The sequence below is a fragment of the Mustela nivalis genome, assembly GCF_964662115.1.
Source record: "Mustela nivalis genome assembly, chromosome: X".
In the NCBI taxonomy this organism is placed as follows: Eukaryota; Metazoa; Chordata; class Mammalia; order Carnivora; family Mustelidae; genus Mustela; species Mustela nivalis.
Genome location: NC_139040.1, coordinates 53,027,376 through 53,046,016, shown reverse-complemented (window position 1 = coordinate 53,046,016; position 18,641 = coordinate 53,027,376). Strand labels below are relative to the sequence as shown.

The following is an 18,641-nucleotide window of genomic DNA, read 5'->3' as shown; positions in this document are numbered from 1 at the left end:
TTATTAGACAGAGAGAGATCACAAGTAGGCAGAGAGGCAAGCAGAGAGAGAAGAAGGGAAGCAGGCTCCCCGCCAAGCAGAGAGCCGGATGTGGGGCTTGATCCCAGGACCCCGAGATCATGACCTGAGTGGAAGGCAGAGGCTTAACCCACTGAGCCACCCAGGCGCCCCTAGTTAATATACATTTAGTGCTTGTTTGGCTTTAATAATTTCTTCTTCATCTTCCTCTCTCTCTCTCTTCTTTGACAGTTTTCTGTGGCTTGATACAGAGAACCATCACAATTGTGCCTGGAATGGACTTGTTGTCTGGGACGTATATATTTGCAGTTCTTTTAGCATGTGTCGTATTTCAGTCTGGCGCCCAGGAGAAAAACTACACTGTCCGAGAAGAAATACCAGAAAACGTTCTGATAGGCGACTTGCTGAAAGACCTCAACTTGTCACTGGTTCCAGACAAGACCTTAACATCCCCTATGCAGTTTAAGCTAGTGTACAAGACTGGTGATGCACCTCTGATTCGAATTGAAGAAGGTACTGGTGAGATCTTTACTGCTGGAACTCGCATTGATCGTGAGAAATTGTGTTCTGGTATTGTGGTGGAAACCCGTTGCTTTTATGAAGTGGAAGTTGCCGTTTTGCCAGATGAAATATTTAGACTGGTTAAGATACGTTTTCTGATAGAAGACATAAATGATAATGCACCATTATTCCCAGCAACAGTTATCAACATATCAATTCCAGAGAACTCGGCTATAAACTCTCGATATGCTCTCCCTGCAGCCATTGATCCTGACATAGGAATAAATGGAGTTCAAAACTACCAGTTAATTATGGTACGTATTAAAAACACTTTGTTCAAGATAATTCATTTTTAAAAGGCCAAAAAAAAAAAATTTTAAGCAAGCCATCACCCTATTTTTTTTAATGTTTAAGCATAATGGGGCAGGCTCATCAATGCATTTTTTGTGATTTATGAAGCTTATGAATTTTTATTTTATTTATATTTATTTTCAAGAATTTGCTTATGTTTCCCTTAACAATCTATTATAGGGGTCAGATAAGGAGCTCAGCCCTGCTACTTACAATAAATAACCCACCCAATAACTCACTTTTAATTTGTCTAGTCATGACTCTACCACAAGGTGGGCATAAACAAACAAATTTAAACATTAAGAATGAATACACAAATTTATCAGATTTACTCAGTGATCATTATAGATAGGAAGTTTTCTCTTGCCATTTGAAAAAAAGTACCAAAGAAATTTGAGTGGTGAATACAACTTTTTTATTACTAATGTTTCTACACATATATAGAATAATTAATATTTTTCATAGTAATTTCAATTCAAGGAAATATCATTAAGCATCTCTTGAGTCACTAGAATGAGATTTAATTTTAGTCAATGTGCTATTAATGTTATATATTTTCATTTTGTTCTAATTCTTTGAAGACACAGAACACCAATTTGCTATAAAGGGTATGTAAGACCTTTAGCCAAAAAAATTCAGTTTATCTGAAGAATGTGTTTTGGTCTGAATTGGGTCTTGGGATAGAGATGGCAAAAGGAAGAATAGGTGGAATAATTTTATTTGAAATGTGTGCAGAGGCATCTTGTTTATCAAGTGAATGGATAATTCCTTTTAATCACCTATATAATATATAGGATACTAGGAACTCAGATTTGGATATATGAAATCATTCCATGCACTTGAGTGACCTTGGAAAATGTGTGAATGAACAAATATTCAGACTTAATATCGATTAGTTAAGGGTTTTTGAAGTTCTATAAACATTTCCTGACTATTCACTACCAGATTATTGAAGAACCTAACAGCCAATGTTACAAAATATACTAAGAACACATACATATTTTGATGTATATAATCTGAAGGTTTTGGCCTGGAAGATGTATAATATTGGAAAACTACTCAGCTGATGTCGATATGTTGTAAAGACATATTTAGTTATAAATACATTCAGGAATAGAAGGTCATGTATTTTTTGAGCAAATTCAAGTGAAATACACACTAGTGTGTGATTATAAGAAATAAAAACAGAAAGAGAAGGGATAGACAATTTATAAATGAGGGTTTTTTAGGTAAAATCCCTACAATGGTATCTTATTATTTGATGAAATAGGAAAATATGCAGGATTCAGAAAGATATGGATCACCATTTTGTGCTTACTGTTGACTAGATATGTCACCTCCAGCTTAATTTTTCTGAATTTCAGTTTCTTCAACCGTAATATGAGGGTGTTGATATATATGTCACAAAGGCAGAATTAGGAGAATAAGCACCAAGTAGAAAGTAGGTAGACCTGCTGATGCTATTTAGAGATGCTTCAAAACATTTAACTATTTTTTTAGATATGTGAGATTTATCACTTTAAATTGTAAATTGTATAGCAGAGTACATACTATCTCTAAAACAACACTGTACAATGTAACTTTCTGCAATGACATAAATTCTATAATCTGTGAATAACTAATATTGTAGCTATTGGCTATATGTGGTTCTTGAGTACATAAGATGGGGTTAGTGCTACCAAGTAACTGAATTTTTAATTTTATTTAATCTTAATTTTAATCACCACAAGTGGTTAGTGGCTATCGTATTAGCTAGCAGAGTCAAAACAAAGTAAAAGTTTATTTGGAATCTAAAAAATAACAGATGAAATCAAAATGGGATGTTACCAAATTTAAATCAGTATTTAAAAATAAATAAATCTATATTTAAAAATAAGTACAGTGTTGGGGCGCCTGGGTGGCTCAGTGGGTTAAGCCACTGCCTTCGGCTCGGGTCATGATCCCAGGGTCCTGGGATCGAGTCCCGCATTGGGCTCTCTGCTCAGCGGGGAGCCTGCTTCCTCTTTTCTCTCTCTGCCTGCCTCTCTGCCTACTTGTGATCTCTCTCTGTCAAATAAATAAATAAATTCTTAAAAAAAATAAGTACAGTGTCTCTACCAACCATCTATACAAATGTATTGTTTTGAAATGCAGGTTTCTATTATTCCAAAGAAATTATTTCTAAGAATAATTTTGTCATAGCTCCCTCAGGATAGCATAACAAATTTATATTTCTGATTTGTCTTGAAAGCAGCTTAAGAAATTTAAATAAAACAAATAAACCTATTGACATAATTTTAGCTGTGTTAAAATCTGCTTTCATTTTATTTTCTTTGAAATATTATCACCAAATAATATAAAGTTTACACGCTCACTACAGTTTATTATGAGTCTTAGAGATAGACATGCTCTAAAATTTCATTGTTTTAGAGTGTGTGATAAGGCAAAAGTGAGCTACATGATCTACTTAAAGTACTGAAGCATTTGTATGGCTCCATGGATAAATAACTGTCCTGTTTGTTAAAAATAATGAGTATGGTTCTTTCCACAGTTTGGCGACTGTGGCCATTGCTGCTATAAACATTGGGGTACAGATGGCCCTTCTTTTCACGACATCTGTATCTTTGGGGTAAATACCCAGTAGTGCAATGGCAGGGTCATAGGGAAGTTCTATTTTTAATTTCTTGAGGAATCTCCACACTGTTCTCCAAAGAGGCTGCACCAACTTGCATTCTCACCAACAGTGTAAGAGGGTTCCCCTTTCTCCACATCCCCTCCAACACATGTTGTTTCCTGTCTTGTTAATTTTGGCCATTCTAACTGGTGTAAGGTGATATCTCAATGTAGTTTTAATTTGAATCTCCCTGATGGCTAGTGATGATGAACATTTTTTTATGTGTCTGATAGCCATTTGTATGTCTTCATTGGAGAAGTGTCTGTGGAAAGAACCAAGATGCCCTTCAACGGATGAATGGATAAGGAATATGTGGTCCATATACACTATGGAGTAGTATGCCTCCATCAGAAAGGATGAATACCCAACTTTTGTAGCAACATGGATGGGACTGGAAGAGATTATGCTGAGTGAAATAAGTCAAGCAGAGAGAGTCAATTATCATATGGTTTCACTTATTTGTGGAGCATAACAAATAGCATGGAGGACATGGGGAGAAAGGAGAAGGGAGTTGGGGTAAATTGGAAGGGGAGGTGAACCATGAGAGACTATGGACTCTGAAAAACAATCTGAGGGTTTTGAAGGGGTGGGGGGTGGGAGGTCAGGGTACCAGGTGGTGGGTATTATAGAGGGCATGGATTGCATGGAGCACTGGGTGTGGTGCAAAAATAATGAATACTGTTATGCTGAATAAAAAAAAATATAATGAGTATGACAAGAAATAATGAATATGGAACATAAAACATAGCCTCAGGCATGCAGTGGGCTATGACAGGGATGACATTAACTGAGTATACTTTGATTTACAGGAAGGTCTTGTTATGAAAGTGGTATCTATGCTGAAAGGATGGGAAAATTAAGTTAAAAAAGAAAAGAAACCTGTTATGATTTATCCATAAACTTCAATGAACGTTACAAGTAGGCCAACCATAATAATAGCCTCTGTCCTGCAGAATAGGATGAAAATTAATTAATATTAATTTGTTCTATTTTGTTGAATAGAAACGACTAGCAAAATCACAGTTTATTCTAACTAGGGAGATATAAAATGTATCTGTAAAATTCAGATAGCAAAGGAAAAGAAGAAGAAAGTGGAGATATAGGGACAAATTTTAGGGAAAAATAGGTCAATTTACACAAGAAGGGGTCTTGTGACTGACAATTCTATATTAGTTAACTGAAAATAAAGGCAGTGGTGGAAAAGATGTATTAAATATATCAAAAATGTGTATAATTGGGGGTGCCTGGGTGGCTCAGTGGGTTAAGCCTCTGCTTTTGGATCAGGTCATGGGTCCTGGGATTAAGCCCCACATCAGGCTCTCATCTCACCAGGGAGCCTGCTTCCCTCTCTCTCTGCCTGTTGCTCTCCCTCCTTGTGATCTGTCAAATAAATAAACAAAATATTTAAAAAATGTATATGATATTAGGTAACATAAAACTTAGAATATTTATCTTCAAAATTTAGCATATAAATATTTTAACTTAATTTTGCTTTTTAGTGATATTACATATGCTTTGTCATAAACAAGGAAAGCATTACTATTCCATATTTTGAATAGTTTGAAAATGCATTTCAGAGTAATAATTTATTTTGCTTATGATCATAAGACTAGTAGGCAATAAAGTTAAGGACCAGAATAAGGTCTTTTGACTCCTAGATTTAATTGACAAATAGATAGGTAACCTTGAGGATGGGGATCACAAGTTCATGATATAAGAGGAAGGAAGAAGGAAAAGAGACATAGAAGAAAAAGGAGAAAGTGAGAAATGGAAGGATGAAGTGATTACTGATTGATTCTGCTTAGGACAAAGAAAATTATGTTAAAACTTATCTATGTGACTTTGGCAAGGTTAATTTTAAGAGATTAGGATTTTTTTTTTTTTTTTGAGAGAGAAAGAGAGCACCAGTGCACAAACAGGTGGAGGGAGGGGAAGGGGCAGAAGGAGAGGGAGGGAGAATCTTAAGCAGGCTCCATGCTGGGCATGGAGTCCACATGGGGCTTCATCTCATGACCCTGAGATCACAATCTGAGCATAGTTTAAGAGTTAAATGTTTAACCAACTAAGCCACCCAGGTGCCCCAAGATTAGGATACTTTCTTATCACCCTCGACCCGCAAGGACGACAATACGCCCCAGTTCGGATGCATCTTCTCTTTATTTCTGCAAGTCTACACACTTATATACGCTTACATGACCAATCAGCGAGCAGGGTACAGGAGGGAGTGAATAAGGCTGTGCACCTAAACGAACAACTTGGCTAGCAACCAATGCTGTTTACTTCCTCTTTGGGCGTTCCGCTTAGTCTCACGAGGCAATCCTAACCTGGCAACTAGCCAGGTGCCATCTTTTAATGCCGGAGGCTGCCCTGGCCAGGGACCTGCCTCCAACATCTCCCCCTTTTTTCTTTTATGGCAGGGATCATGCCTGTCTTAGGTTGTCAGTGGCGGGGAATATCCTTACCCGTCATCAGACGGCAGATATCAATGATCTGCGTCCTGTCTTAGGTTGGTATATTTCTCCCACCAATCTTACCCGTCGTTGACTACCGATCCAGCATACTTAGCCACACTTGGGGGGATGTCACAGCCTCAATGGCTAACAAGGCCTGCACCATGGCTTGCTGTTGCCTATGTTGCTGTCGCCTCCAAATTTGCAGTTTCCTTACTAGCAGAATCAAGCCCACTACAAGGATTATCATCAGACCAATTATGCTAGCCCATTGTTTTGTAAAGGTTAACACATCTTGCAATGTTTTGATTATCTCTGGGAGGGTTGCAAGCTCAACTCTGGTGTTATTTATCCTTGTTATTCCTAGTAGCAGGTGCTGAGTATAGTTTTGGAATTCTGCGGACTAATTCCCCCGCAAGTATTGGGAGAGCTGTCGGGAGACATTCTGTAAGTCACTCATATTAGTATAGGCTATGGGAGTTACACAAATTGCCGGGAAGTGTACTATACATCCCAGTCCCAATAGGGCCCCCCATATGTCCACTTGTTCTTGAACCAAATCCACTCTCTGGTTGACTATTAGGATTCCTGCTTGCAGATGTGCATTGATCTGAGTCTGTGTTTGAGGGGCAGCCGCCGTTCCTTCTGCAAGGTGTTCACAGCTTCCGCAGTGGGTATAGTTGCAGCAAGCGAGACTGCTGCTGCCGTGGCAGCTGCTGTAGATATAGCCAATGCTGTCACAACGGCGGCTGTGATACCAAAATCTCTCTTCTTTCTGGATAGCACCACCGGTAACTTGTCCTCTGGAATGGAAACTGGGATAGGAACATGGTTAGGGATACGCATAATCACAGCCAGCTTGAAGGCCGTGACATTCCAGCACTGGGAAAGATAGCAATTCTTAGTGCAATTCAACGTATCATTCAGCTTGCTAGCATTTGTTACGAGGAAAAAGAATGGGGGCCAGACGCATATGGGAGTGGGCTGATAAGTAATATTATTGGGACAAGACACATTAACTGTTGTCTCAAAGATACTAGAGTCATTTTGTTTATAAGAACAGTTGAGGAATTTGCCACCATTTAACATGGACACTGCTGAGATATCAGTACATGCTCCTAGCAAGTTACAGACCTGCCATGCATCAAAGGGAGAGGAGGGAATATGAGAGAAGAGTCAGTCACTGGTAAAGGATATAGCCATGCTTTAACCACTGCTCACAGCTCTCTGGCTTGAGTCTGCCGCAGGAGGTGTAGCATCCCCAGAGTTATCATCAGCATCTTCAGCATCATGACTGGTGTTTGGAGGCAAGGCTGCACGCACCAGCCGCTCTGGGATCCAAATTGGAGCCTCCTTTTCCTGTGGAAAAACACATACAGACCCCCTACTCCATACTAACACTGGATCTGGTCCATTCCACTTTCCTGTGAGGATGTCCTTCCAAAGTACTAAAGGCTTAAGGGAAGCAGCAGCATCACTTGCATGTCTGTCTGCAGCTGATTTACCCGTTTTGTCCAACGTTAAAAATTTCAAAATAAAGAGAATGGTGTTGAGCTTATCTTTAGGGGACCTGAAGGTGTCCCCTATTCCCCCTTTTTGTTTATAAAGCGCATTTTTTATTGTAAGATGCGCGCGCTCCACAACACCCTGTCCTTGTGGGTTATAGGGTATTCCATGTATCAAGTGAATGTCAAGTTGTTGTAGGAAGGCTTTAAAGGGTTGTGAGGTGTAGCCTGGACCATTATCTGTCTTTAATTGGCGTGGCTTTCCCCATGCTGCGAAAGCCTGTAGGCAATGGGCGATAACATCTCTGGATTTTTCCCCCCGTATGCACTGAGGTGAAAATTATTCCAGAGCAGGTATCTACAGAGACATGAACATATCTTAACTTTCCAAATTCTGAAACATGTGTGACATCAATATGCCATATATGATTAGGTAACAAACCCTTAGAATTAACCCCCAAGGACGGGGAAGGTAGTAAGATCACGCAATTTCTGCAGGAGACTACTATGTCCCGTGCCTGTGCTTTTGTTATGTTAAATTTGAGGCGAAGAGTTAAAGCATTCACATGGAACAGCTTATGATAATGTCTCGCCTGTTGCACCAGGTCCTCAATGGCAAAGACCAATTCTCCTCTGGTTAAGGAGTCTGCTAACCGATTGATTACCTTTTGTCAGGGGGCCTGGTAAGGTTATATGAGCTCGTATGTGGCCAATATAAAATGGAGACTTCCTGTCCCAAACTAATGTTTGGATTTCTTGTAATGCCTCAGAGATAGTAGACCTGGCATTAATAGAACTCACACTTTCAATGATAGAGACAGCTTGCACCACATATCTACTATCTGATAAAAGGTTGAAGGGTTCTTAATGAAAACATTTGAAATGCTTTTATCAATGTGAGCAGCTCGGTTTCTTGGGGAGGAGCTTTGAAATAGGAAGGGCCAACTCTCTTTGGTAACTATAGCTCCTACAGGTGTCCTGGCTTCTTGCAGTAATAGCAAACTCCAGGAGTACCCCTATGTTTCTATTGTTGAGCTCCCTGTAATCCTTATAAACCTTGAGTGATAGCTGCAGCCATAACCTGCCCTTGAATAACACTGTCGTTGATATCCCTGCAAACTTTAATGTATGTACTCAAGTCTTTGCTTTTCCAAGGTCTGATGGCTTCTTTACACCATTTATTAGCTTGCTCATAAGCCAGCTGTTTTATCAATGGCATGGCTGTCTCTACCTCCCAAATATTCGACCAGCTGTTTGCATCAGCATCGCTACAAAATCAGCATATGCTTCATTTGGTCCTTGTATTACCTTAGACAGCTGACCCTGTAAATCCCACTGCCTTGAATTGTCTTCCATGCTTTAGTGGCCGCCACGGCTATTTGCAGATACACCGCAGGGTTGTATTGTATTTGGGCCTGCTTTCCCATGTACGGTCCTATTCCCATTAACATTTCTAGGTCCCACTGAGGATTTCCAGCCGCTGCATTACGGCGGGCAGTGTCCTGTGAGTATTCTTGCCAGGCTGTTTTCCATACTAGATATTGCCCTCCTAACAAGGTTGCGCAGGCTAGGTTACCCCAGTCTTCAGGCACTAAGTTCATTCCCGCTATGGTCTCCAACAAAGATACCGTAAAGGCTGCCTGAGGGCCATACTGCATGACTGCTTCTTTTAATTGCTTAACTAGTTTAAAATCAAGAGGCTGATGATACCGCTGGTTGTTTTGGTCCTCTAAAACCGGAAAGGCAGAGGCCAGGTCATGATCTCTCCAGCTCGAAACCCTGCCACTACCACATGTGGTGCAGCAGCTACAAGCTCCTTGGCATGCCATAGGATTATATGGCGGAGGGGCACTAGGCGTCACTGGAGTCGACAGTTTCAACTGTTCAAACTTGGAGTGCATTTTACGGTCTAACTCCTCCCCTGACATTTCTTCTTCCTCTTCACTAGAACTACCCCCCTCTGAGGCACGAGAAGACCGCTCCTCTTTCACTTCCTCCAATGCCTCTGCTCCCTCTTGTAGAGCTGATTCACATTTGGGTTTAGGCCCCACCAGGCATCCCCGGACTAAGGTCCATATTGCCAGGATCCCAGGTGGCAAAGGCGTTTTATTGTCCTGTTTCTTCAAATCCTCCCCTAAGTGGTCCCATTGAGGTATGTTTAGCAAGCCTTCATCTAGGAACCATGGAGCCGCCTTTTCCACTGTATTCAAAAAGGCCCGAGCAGTTTTTGCTTTTAGTGGAGTTTCATTAGCTTTCAGCAGGTCTTCTAAAGACCCTTCCAACCGCACTTTAGATACTTCAGATCCCATTATGAACACACAGACAACAGACGCGGACGTTAAAGACTCGCTGCTAAATTCTGGCTCTAAGGCCGCCCCGCTTCTTATTGCGGATTTGTAAAATTCCGGCTCTAAGGCCGCCCCGCTTCTTATTGCGGACTTGTACAAGTTAATCCCGGCTCTAAGGCCGCCCCGCTTCTTATTGCGGACTTGTACAAGATTCCCACCACTTTGATCGTGGTCCCTTCCCCGCTTACCTGCGGTTTCAATAAGAAAATCCCGGCTCTATGGCCGCCCCGCTTCTTGTTGCGGTCTTGTACAAGTTTCCCACCACCTTTGTTGTGGTTTTACCCCACTTACCTGCGGACTTCTCCCTTGCAAGGTTTTTCTATTTTTACTCCCCGCTTTACCGCGGAATTCCCACTTTTGAAGGTGGCCTTTACTCCCCGCTTTACCACGGAATTCCCACTTTTGAACGTGGCTAATGTCCCCGCTTACCTGCGGACCTTTACTCCCCGCTTTCCTGTGGATTACCTTGCAAGATTCCTTTATTTAGTTCCCGGGTGCCAGCGCCATTTATTGCCCTCGACCCGCAAGGACGACAATACGCCCCAGTTCGGATGCATCTTCTCTCTCTTTATTTCCGCAAGTCTACACACTTATATACACTTACATGACCAATCAGTGAGCAGGGTACAGGAGGGAGCGAATCAGGCTGTGCACCTAAACGAACAACTTGGCTAGCAACCAATGCTGTTTACTTCCTCTTTGGGCGTTCCGCTTAGTCTCACGAGGCAATCCTAACCTGCCAACTAGCCAGGCGCCATCTTTTAATGCCAGAGGCTGCCCTGGCCAGGGGCCTGCCTCCGACACTTTCTAAAGAAATAAAAAAGATTCATTGAAAGTTTCCAATTTTGGTTGCCACCTAAAAAAAATACCTAAAAGCAAAATCTTCCCTTTTCCCTATGTTTCAAGTAAAGTCATGCCACAGTGAGAATTCCTCAGGATATTTTTATATAATTTCCCTAAATTTGAACTACCTATGCTTATAAAAGCTCCTCAAGTAAGTGAAACCATATGATAATTGACTCTCTCAGCTTGACTTATTTCACTCAACATAATCTCTTCCAGTCCCATTTATGTTGAACTACCTATGCTAAATATTTATAATTATATCTATCTATCTATACATACAAATGCATATATACATATATATCCCATTTTGATACGTATATACACACACACACATATATACATATGTTATTTATTTATATATTGTATATTATACATACTTATATATAAGTAAATATATATTATTTATATATTATTTTATTTTAAGATATTAAATATATTAAAATATATTAATATATTATATTATATGAGAATATAATTAATTATATATATAATATATATAATATAATTAATCATAATATAATTATAATATAACATATTATATAATATATAAATATGTATTATATAATATACATGTTACATATAATATACATATATTACATATAATAATACATATAATATACGTATATTACATATATTATATTACATATAATATATTACATATACAATATATGTATAATATACGTATATTATATGTAATATACGTATATTATATGTATTATGTATATTATATAATACATATTTATATATTATATAATATAATATACGTATACGTATATTATATACATATACGTAATATAATGTACATATAATATAATATAATATATGTTATATGTAATATATATAATGTATATAATATAATATATATTATAATATATTATATAGAATGTATATAATATAATATAATATTAGCAAGCCTTCATCTAGGAACCATAGAGCCGCCTTTTCCACTGTATCCAAAAAGGCCTGAGCAGTTTTTGCTTTTAATATATATAATATATATATTTGCTTTTAATATATATATAATATATATAATATATAATATAATATAATATAATATAATATAAGTATATTATATGTAATATGTATATTATATAATACATATTTATTTATAATATAATATATAGTACATAATAATATAATAAAATATATAATAATATAATATAATATAATATATAATTATATTTTATATATAATATATAATTATAGTGCAATATAATATATAAATAATATATATTTACTTATATAATATATAATATATAATATATATTAATAATGTATAATCATGTATTTTATATATAAAACCATATTCATATGTTTACTAATATAAATATATGATATATGATATATACTGTGCAATATATATTAATATAATTTAAAATATGTATTTAAAATTATATTTATATCATGTATCATATAATATATAATAATTATATATAAATAATAAGTATAATATTGTCTAAAATAAAATATTGTTATAGATATTACATATTATATATAATATTTATAATATATTACAAATGCATTATTTTATTATGTGCTACTAAGTAATATATTGTAAAATATTTTGTTATATATTATATATGGTATATATATATTATATATGGTATATACAGATATATAAACATCTGAATCTTTTGTGCAATTAGCAGTTGAGCCTTTGCAGTATTTGGAGCTGTTGGTCAGGAGTAGGATATTATAGTATCTCTCTAACTTTCATCTTGTTATTGTGATCCTTGCTATTTATAAAACCTTTTTTTCACAGTCTTAGTCTTGTTAAGAGGGAAGCCAATATTTTCACAAATAGAAATAAACTTCAAGTATCCATTATGATTCAGGATATGGATATAAACCACAAAGACCTACTTCTTCTGATGTTTGGAACTGAGCGTAAACTAGTTTGCCTAGTAATATTACATATGTTTTCATTTTCTTCTTCAGATTTCCATCTTCCTTCACATATGTCAGTAATATTTCTATGCTAGTCCAGTGACATGTGTTGATTGGTTTCCTTGAAGCAGACATGACAATGTTTCAAAGGCTTGCAGTTTCTACTGACACATCATGAAGATAAAGCTTTTCTCAGATTAGTGATCCTGCTTGAAACCCTCACCAATTTTGCCCATTCCGTAAAGCATCTTTGTCCTTTCAACCAATCATAAAATAAAAAAAAAAAAAAAGAAAGAAAATTTAATCTTGGGCAGAGTCTTTTCACATAATCAAGACTTGGGCACTTATTTCTATTTTATTTAAAACCAGATATAAATATTTGGTCTTTATGTTTAAAGTTAAATGAGAATTCACTATATTTCCTCTTGATCAAGAGTTTGGACTTATGCAGCTAAGGTCAGAGTGAGATTTGTTTTGAAGTCTGGGATTAGAAAATCCAAATTGTGAAAATTTCATTTACAATTAGATTTAGTAATTGTGAATTAAAGTTCCAAGAATGAGGCATCCAATAATATATCCTGAGGGCAAAAAGAAAACAAACTATTATTCTGAAGGAGCTCTTATTTCTTTATCTTATGTAATCATAGTTCAAAGTGGTGTGAAGTAAGTTATCAGGACCAATGAATAAAGATTCACTAATGTTATTGCAGGCAGAACATGCAAACTGTTATATAACAATATGTTCATCTTAGAAAGCAGAGTTACTTCTAAGAGGATGAAAGGAGTTTGAATATAGTGATTTCCTAATTTTTCAATTATGAGATGAAATTTTAACTAGAAGTTTATCTTTTCAAAGCTAAAATAACTCAATTATATATTCTTTGATTTATATAATGTTTATATTATACCATTTTTGGTTTTCCCTAAAGAGCAAAAGAGATGACAAATCAAATGCTAATGACTATTAAGTTTCTGAAAACAGGGTTATTATCAAAATGCAACTTCAGTAGGGAGAAATGAAAACAACAAATCTCATATTTTTCATAAATGGATCTTTATTAATGCTCAGTTCTTATTAAAATGAGAGTTTAGTGCTAATAGGATTAACTGACATTTGTTAAATATATTTTTTAATTTTTAAATTTCAATTTGACTCCAGTATAGTTAATATACAGTGTTATATTAGTTCCAGGTGTACAATATAGTGATTCAACAATTCAATATATCACTTAGTGCTCATCATGATAAGTGTCTTCATTAATCCCCACCACCTACTTTACCCATACCTCCACCCACATCCCCTCTGGTAACCATGAGTTTGTTCTCTATAGTTGAGTCTGTTTCTTGGTTTCTCTCTCTCTCACTCTATTTCTCTTGCTCACTTTTTTTTTGTTTCTTAAACTGCACACATGACTGAAATCATAAGGTATTTGTTTTTCTTTGACATATCTCTCTTAGCATTATACTCTCTGGTTCCATCCATGCTGTTGCATATGGCACAATTTCATCTTTTTATGGCTGAATAGTATTCCATTCTCTCTATATATACCACTTCTTCTTTATCCATTCATCTCTCCAGGGACACTTGGGCTGCTTCCATAATTTGGCTATTGTAAGTAGTGCTGCTATAAGCATTGGGTTCATGTATGACTATAAATTGTGGGCTGTTTTGTTTGTTTGTTTGTTTGCTTGCATTTTGGAGATAAATACCCAGTAGTGCGATTGATGGATTGTAGGGTAGATCTTATTTTTAACTCTTTGAGGGAACTCCATACTGTTTTCCAGAGTGGCTCCACCAGTTTGCATTCCCACCAACATTGCAAGGGAATTCCTTTTTATCTACATCTTTGCCAACACTTGTTTCTCGTGCGCTTCATTTTAGACATATTGATAAGTGTGAAGTGATATCTCATTGTAGTTTCGATTTGCATTTCCTCCATGATGAGTGATGTCGAACATCTTTTCATGTGTCTGTTGGCGATCTGTGTGCCTTCTTTGGAGATATGTCTGTTTTTATATTTTGCCAATTTTTTATTTGTATTATTTGCTTTTGGTGTTGAGTTTTTATAAATTCTTTGTATATTCTGGATACTAATACTTTAGTGGACATATCATTTACAAAATATCTTCTTTGTTCTAGCTCTGTGTAGGCTGCCTTTTAGTTTTGTTGATTGTTTACTCTGCTGTGAGGAAAATTTTTACTTTGATGTAGTCCCAATAGTTAATTTGTTGTTCTTCTTTCTCCTTGCCTCAGGAGATATATCTAGAAAAATAATGCTACAGCTGATGTCAGAGACAATACTGCCTATGCTTTCTTTAAGGATTTTTATGTTTTCAGTGTTCACATTTAGGTCTATAATCAATTTTGGATTTATTTTTGTGTATGGTGTAAGAAAATTGTCCAGTTTCATTCTTTTGCATGTAGCTGACCAGTATTCCCAACACCATTTGTTAAAGAGATTGTGTTTTTTCTTTTTTTTTTTTTTTTTTTTTAAATTTATTTATTTGTCAGAGAGAGAGCGAGCGAGAGCGAGCACAGGCAGACACAGTGGAAGGCAGAGTCAGAGGGAGAAGCAGGCTCCCTGCGGAGCAAGGAGCCCGATGTGGGACTCGATCCCAGGACGCTGGGATCATGACCTGAGCCGAAGGCAGCTGCTCAACCAACTGAGCCACCCAGGCGTCCCTGTGTTTTTTCTTTTGGGTATTATTTCCCTCTTTGTCAGTGATGAATTGAACATATAATTGTGGGTTACTTCTGGGTTTTCTATTTTGTTTTTTGATGTATGTGTCTATTTTTGTGCAAGTACCACACAGTTTTGATTACTACAGCTTTGAAGGATAACTTGGTCTGTAATTGTGATACCTACAGCTTTGTTTTTCCATTTAAGGTAGCTTTAGCTATTTGGACTCTTTCATGGTTCCAAAGACATTTTAGGATTGTTTGTTCTAGCTCTGTGAAAACATGCTATTGGTATTTTGATAGGGGTTGCATTATTTGTTTTTTCTCGTTTTATTTAAATTCCAGATAGTTCACCTATTGTGTAATATTAGTTTCAGATATAGAATTTAGTGATTGTACACAAACATAGAAAACCTGGTGCTCATCACAAGTGAACTCCTTAATCCCAATCAACTATTTAACCTATTTCCCCAATCTCTTCCCCTCTGGTAACCATCAGTTTGTTCTCTGTAGTTAAGGGTCTGTTTCTTGGTTATCCTTTTTTTTTTTTTTAACTGTATGTTACTTTGTCCTGTTTCTTAAATTCTGCATACGGACTGCATTGAATTTTTAGATTGCTGTGAATAGTATAGGCATTTTACCAATATTTGTTTTTCCAATCCATGATCATAGAATGCCTTTCAATTCCTTTGTGCTGTCTTAAATTCCTTTGATTAGTATTTTATAGTTTTCAGAGCACAGGTCATTCACCTCTTTGGTTAGTTTTATTCCTAGGTAACTTATTTTTGGTGCAAATGTAAATGGGAATATTTTCTTAATTTTTCTCTGCTTCATTATTTGTGTATAGAAATAAAACAGATTTCTGGACATTGATTTTGTATCCTGTGACTATACCAAATTCATTCATTACTTATAGTACTTTTCCTGTGGTCTTGGGTTTTCTATATATAGTGTCATGTCATTGGCAAATAATGAAACTTCCAATCCATCTTTACCAATTTTGATGCATTTTACTTCTTTTAGTTGTCTGATAAATATGGCTAGGACTTCCAGTAATATGTTGAACAAAAATGGTATGAATGCACTTTCTTGTCTTGTTCCTGACCTTAGGGGGAAAGCTGTCAGTTTTTCCCCATTAAGTACGATATTGGTTGTGGGCTTTTCATATATGGCCTTTATTACATTGAAGTATATTTCCTCTAAAACTACTTTGTTGAAGATGTTTATCATGAATTGGTGTTGTAATTTTCTGAATGTTTTGCTGTCTCTATTGAAATGATCATATGGTTCTTATCCTTTCTCTTATTGACATGATGTATTACATTGATTAATTTGCAAATATTGAATCACTCTTGCATCCTGGGAATAAATCTAATTGACTGTGGTGAATCATTGTTTAATATATTGTTGGATTTGTTTTACTAATATTTTGTTGAGAACTTTTACATTTTTCTTTATCAGATATATTAACTTGTACTTCTCTTTTTGAGTGGTTCCTTTATCTGGTTGTGTGTGTGTGTGTGTGTGTGTGTCAGGGTGATACTGGTTTCATAAAATGAATTTGGAAGTTTTTTTTTTTAGAATAGTTTGAGAAGAATAGGTATTTGTTTGTTTATTTATTTATTTTTGTTACATACATTAACCCATTTATTAGAGGTTAACAATGTTTCAAATGATGGAGCTCCTACTGGTCTTTCAACTCAGTCTCTTCAACAAATTGTATTGGAAAAACTGGACAATAAAATGCAGAAGGATGTCATTGGACCCTTCCTTATGCCATACATGGAAATAATTTCAAAATGGATGAAAGACCTTAATGTGAGACAGGAAATCATCAAAATCTTAGAGAAGACAGGCAGCAACCTCTTTGATCTTGGCCATAGCATCTTCCTACTAGACATGTCACCAGAGGCAATGGAAACAAAAGCAAAAATGAACTATTTAGACTTCATCAAGTTTAAAAGCTTCTGCACAGGGAAGGAAAAAATCAAGAAAACTAAAAGGCAGCCTACACAATGGGAGAAGACATTTGCAAATGAGATATCTGATAGAAAGTTAGTATCCAAAATATGTAAAAGGTTATCAAACTCAACATCCAAAAAACTAAATAATATATTAAGAAATGGGCAGAAGGCATGAATAGACACTTTTCAGAAGAAGACACCCAGGTGTATAAATGACACATAAAAATATGCTCAACATAACTCATCATCAGGGAAATTCAAATCAAAACCACAATGAGATATTACCTCACACCTATCATAATAGCTAAAGAAATAAGACAAGAATCAACGGTGGTTGGCAGGGATGTGGAGAAAGGGTAACCCTTTTGCACTGTTGGTGGGAATGCAAATTGCTGTAGCCACTCTGGAGAACAGTATGGATGTTCCTTAAAAATTTAAAAATAGAACGAACTACTTCATAATCCAGCAATTGCACTACTAGGTATTTAACCAAAGGACACAAAAATATATATTTGAGAAATACATGCACCTTGATTTTTATGCCAGCATTATCAACAGTAGCCAAACTATGGAGAGAGCCCAAATGTCCACAGGCTGATGAATGGATAAAGAAGATCTGGTATGTATATACACTATGGAATATTACTCGGCCATCAAAATATGAAATCTTGGGAGGCCTTGATTGGCTCAGGTCATGATCTTGGGATCCTAGTATTGAGCCCTGTGCTTAGCAGGGAATCTGCTTCTCACTCTCTTGCTTGTGTTCTCTCTTTCTCTCTCAAATTAATAAATAAAACCAAAAAGAAATATTGCCGTTGGTAATGATGTGCATGAAACTAGAATGTAGTATGATAAGTGAAACAAGTCAGTCAGTGAAATGCAAATAACCATATGATCTCACTCATATGTAGGATTTAAGAGAGGAAACAGATGAATATATGGGAAAGGGAAATAGAAAATAAAAAGAGAGAGGAACAAACCATAAGATATTCTTTTTTAAAAACATGTTTTAATTTAAATTCAATTAACTAACGTATAACATATTACTGGTTTCAGATGTACGGGTCTGTGATTCATCAGTCTTATAAAATACCCAGTGCTCATGACCTCACATACCGACCTTAATGTCCATCACTTAGTTACCACATCCCATACCACCCTCCTCTTCAGCAATCCTCAGTTTGTTTCCTCTGATTAAGAGTCTCCTATGGTTTCTCTCCCTCTGTGATTTCATCTTGTTTTATTTTTCCTCCCTTCCCCTATGACTTTCTGTTTTGTTTCTTAAATTCCACATATCAGTGAGATCATTTGATAATTCTCTTTCTCTGATTAACTTCTTTTGCTTGGCACAATACCCTCTAGTTCCATCCACATCATTGCAAATGACAATGTTTTATGTTTTTTGATGGCTGAGAAGTATTCCATTGTGTAACAATGG

At 36.3% G+C, this 18,641-nt stretch overlaps 1 protein-coding gene across 5 annotated transcripts in view; it reads left to right on the top strand.

Moving 5' to 3' along the window:
• The window catches only part of PCDH11X (protocadherin 11 X-linked), a 421,474-nt gene that overhangs the window by 48,549 nt on the left and 354,284 nt on the right, over positions 1–18,641 (top strand). For all 5 annotated transcript variants that reach the window (XM_082715960.1, XM_082715957.1, XM_082715958.1 and 2 more), the window contains exon 2: positions 250–833. In XM_082715960.1, coding sequence (XP_082572086.1) covers positions 294–833 — 540 coding nt within the window. In that variant the 5' untranslated portion in view covers positions 250–293. The remainder of the gene's footprint in view (positions 1–249; positions 834–18,641) is intronic.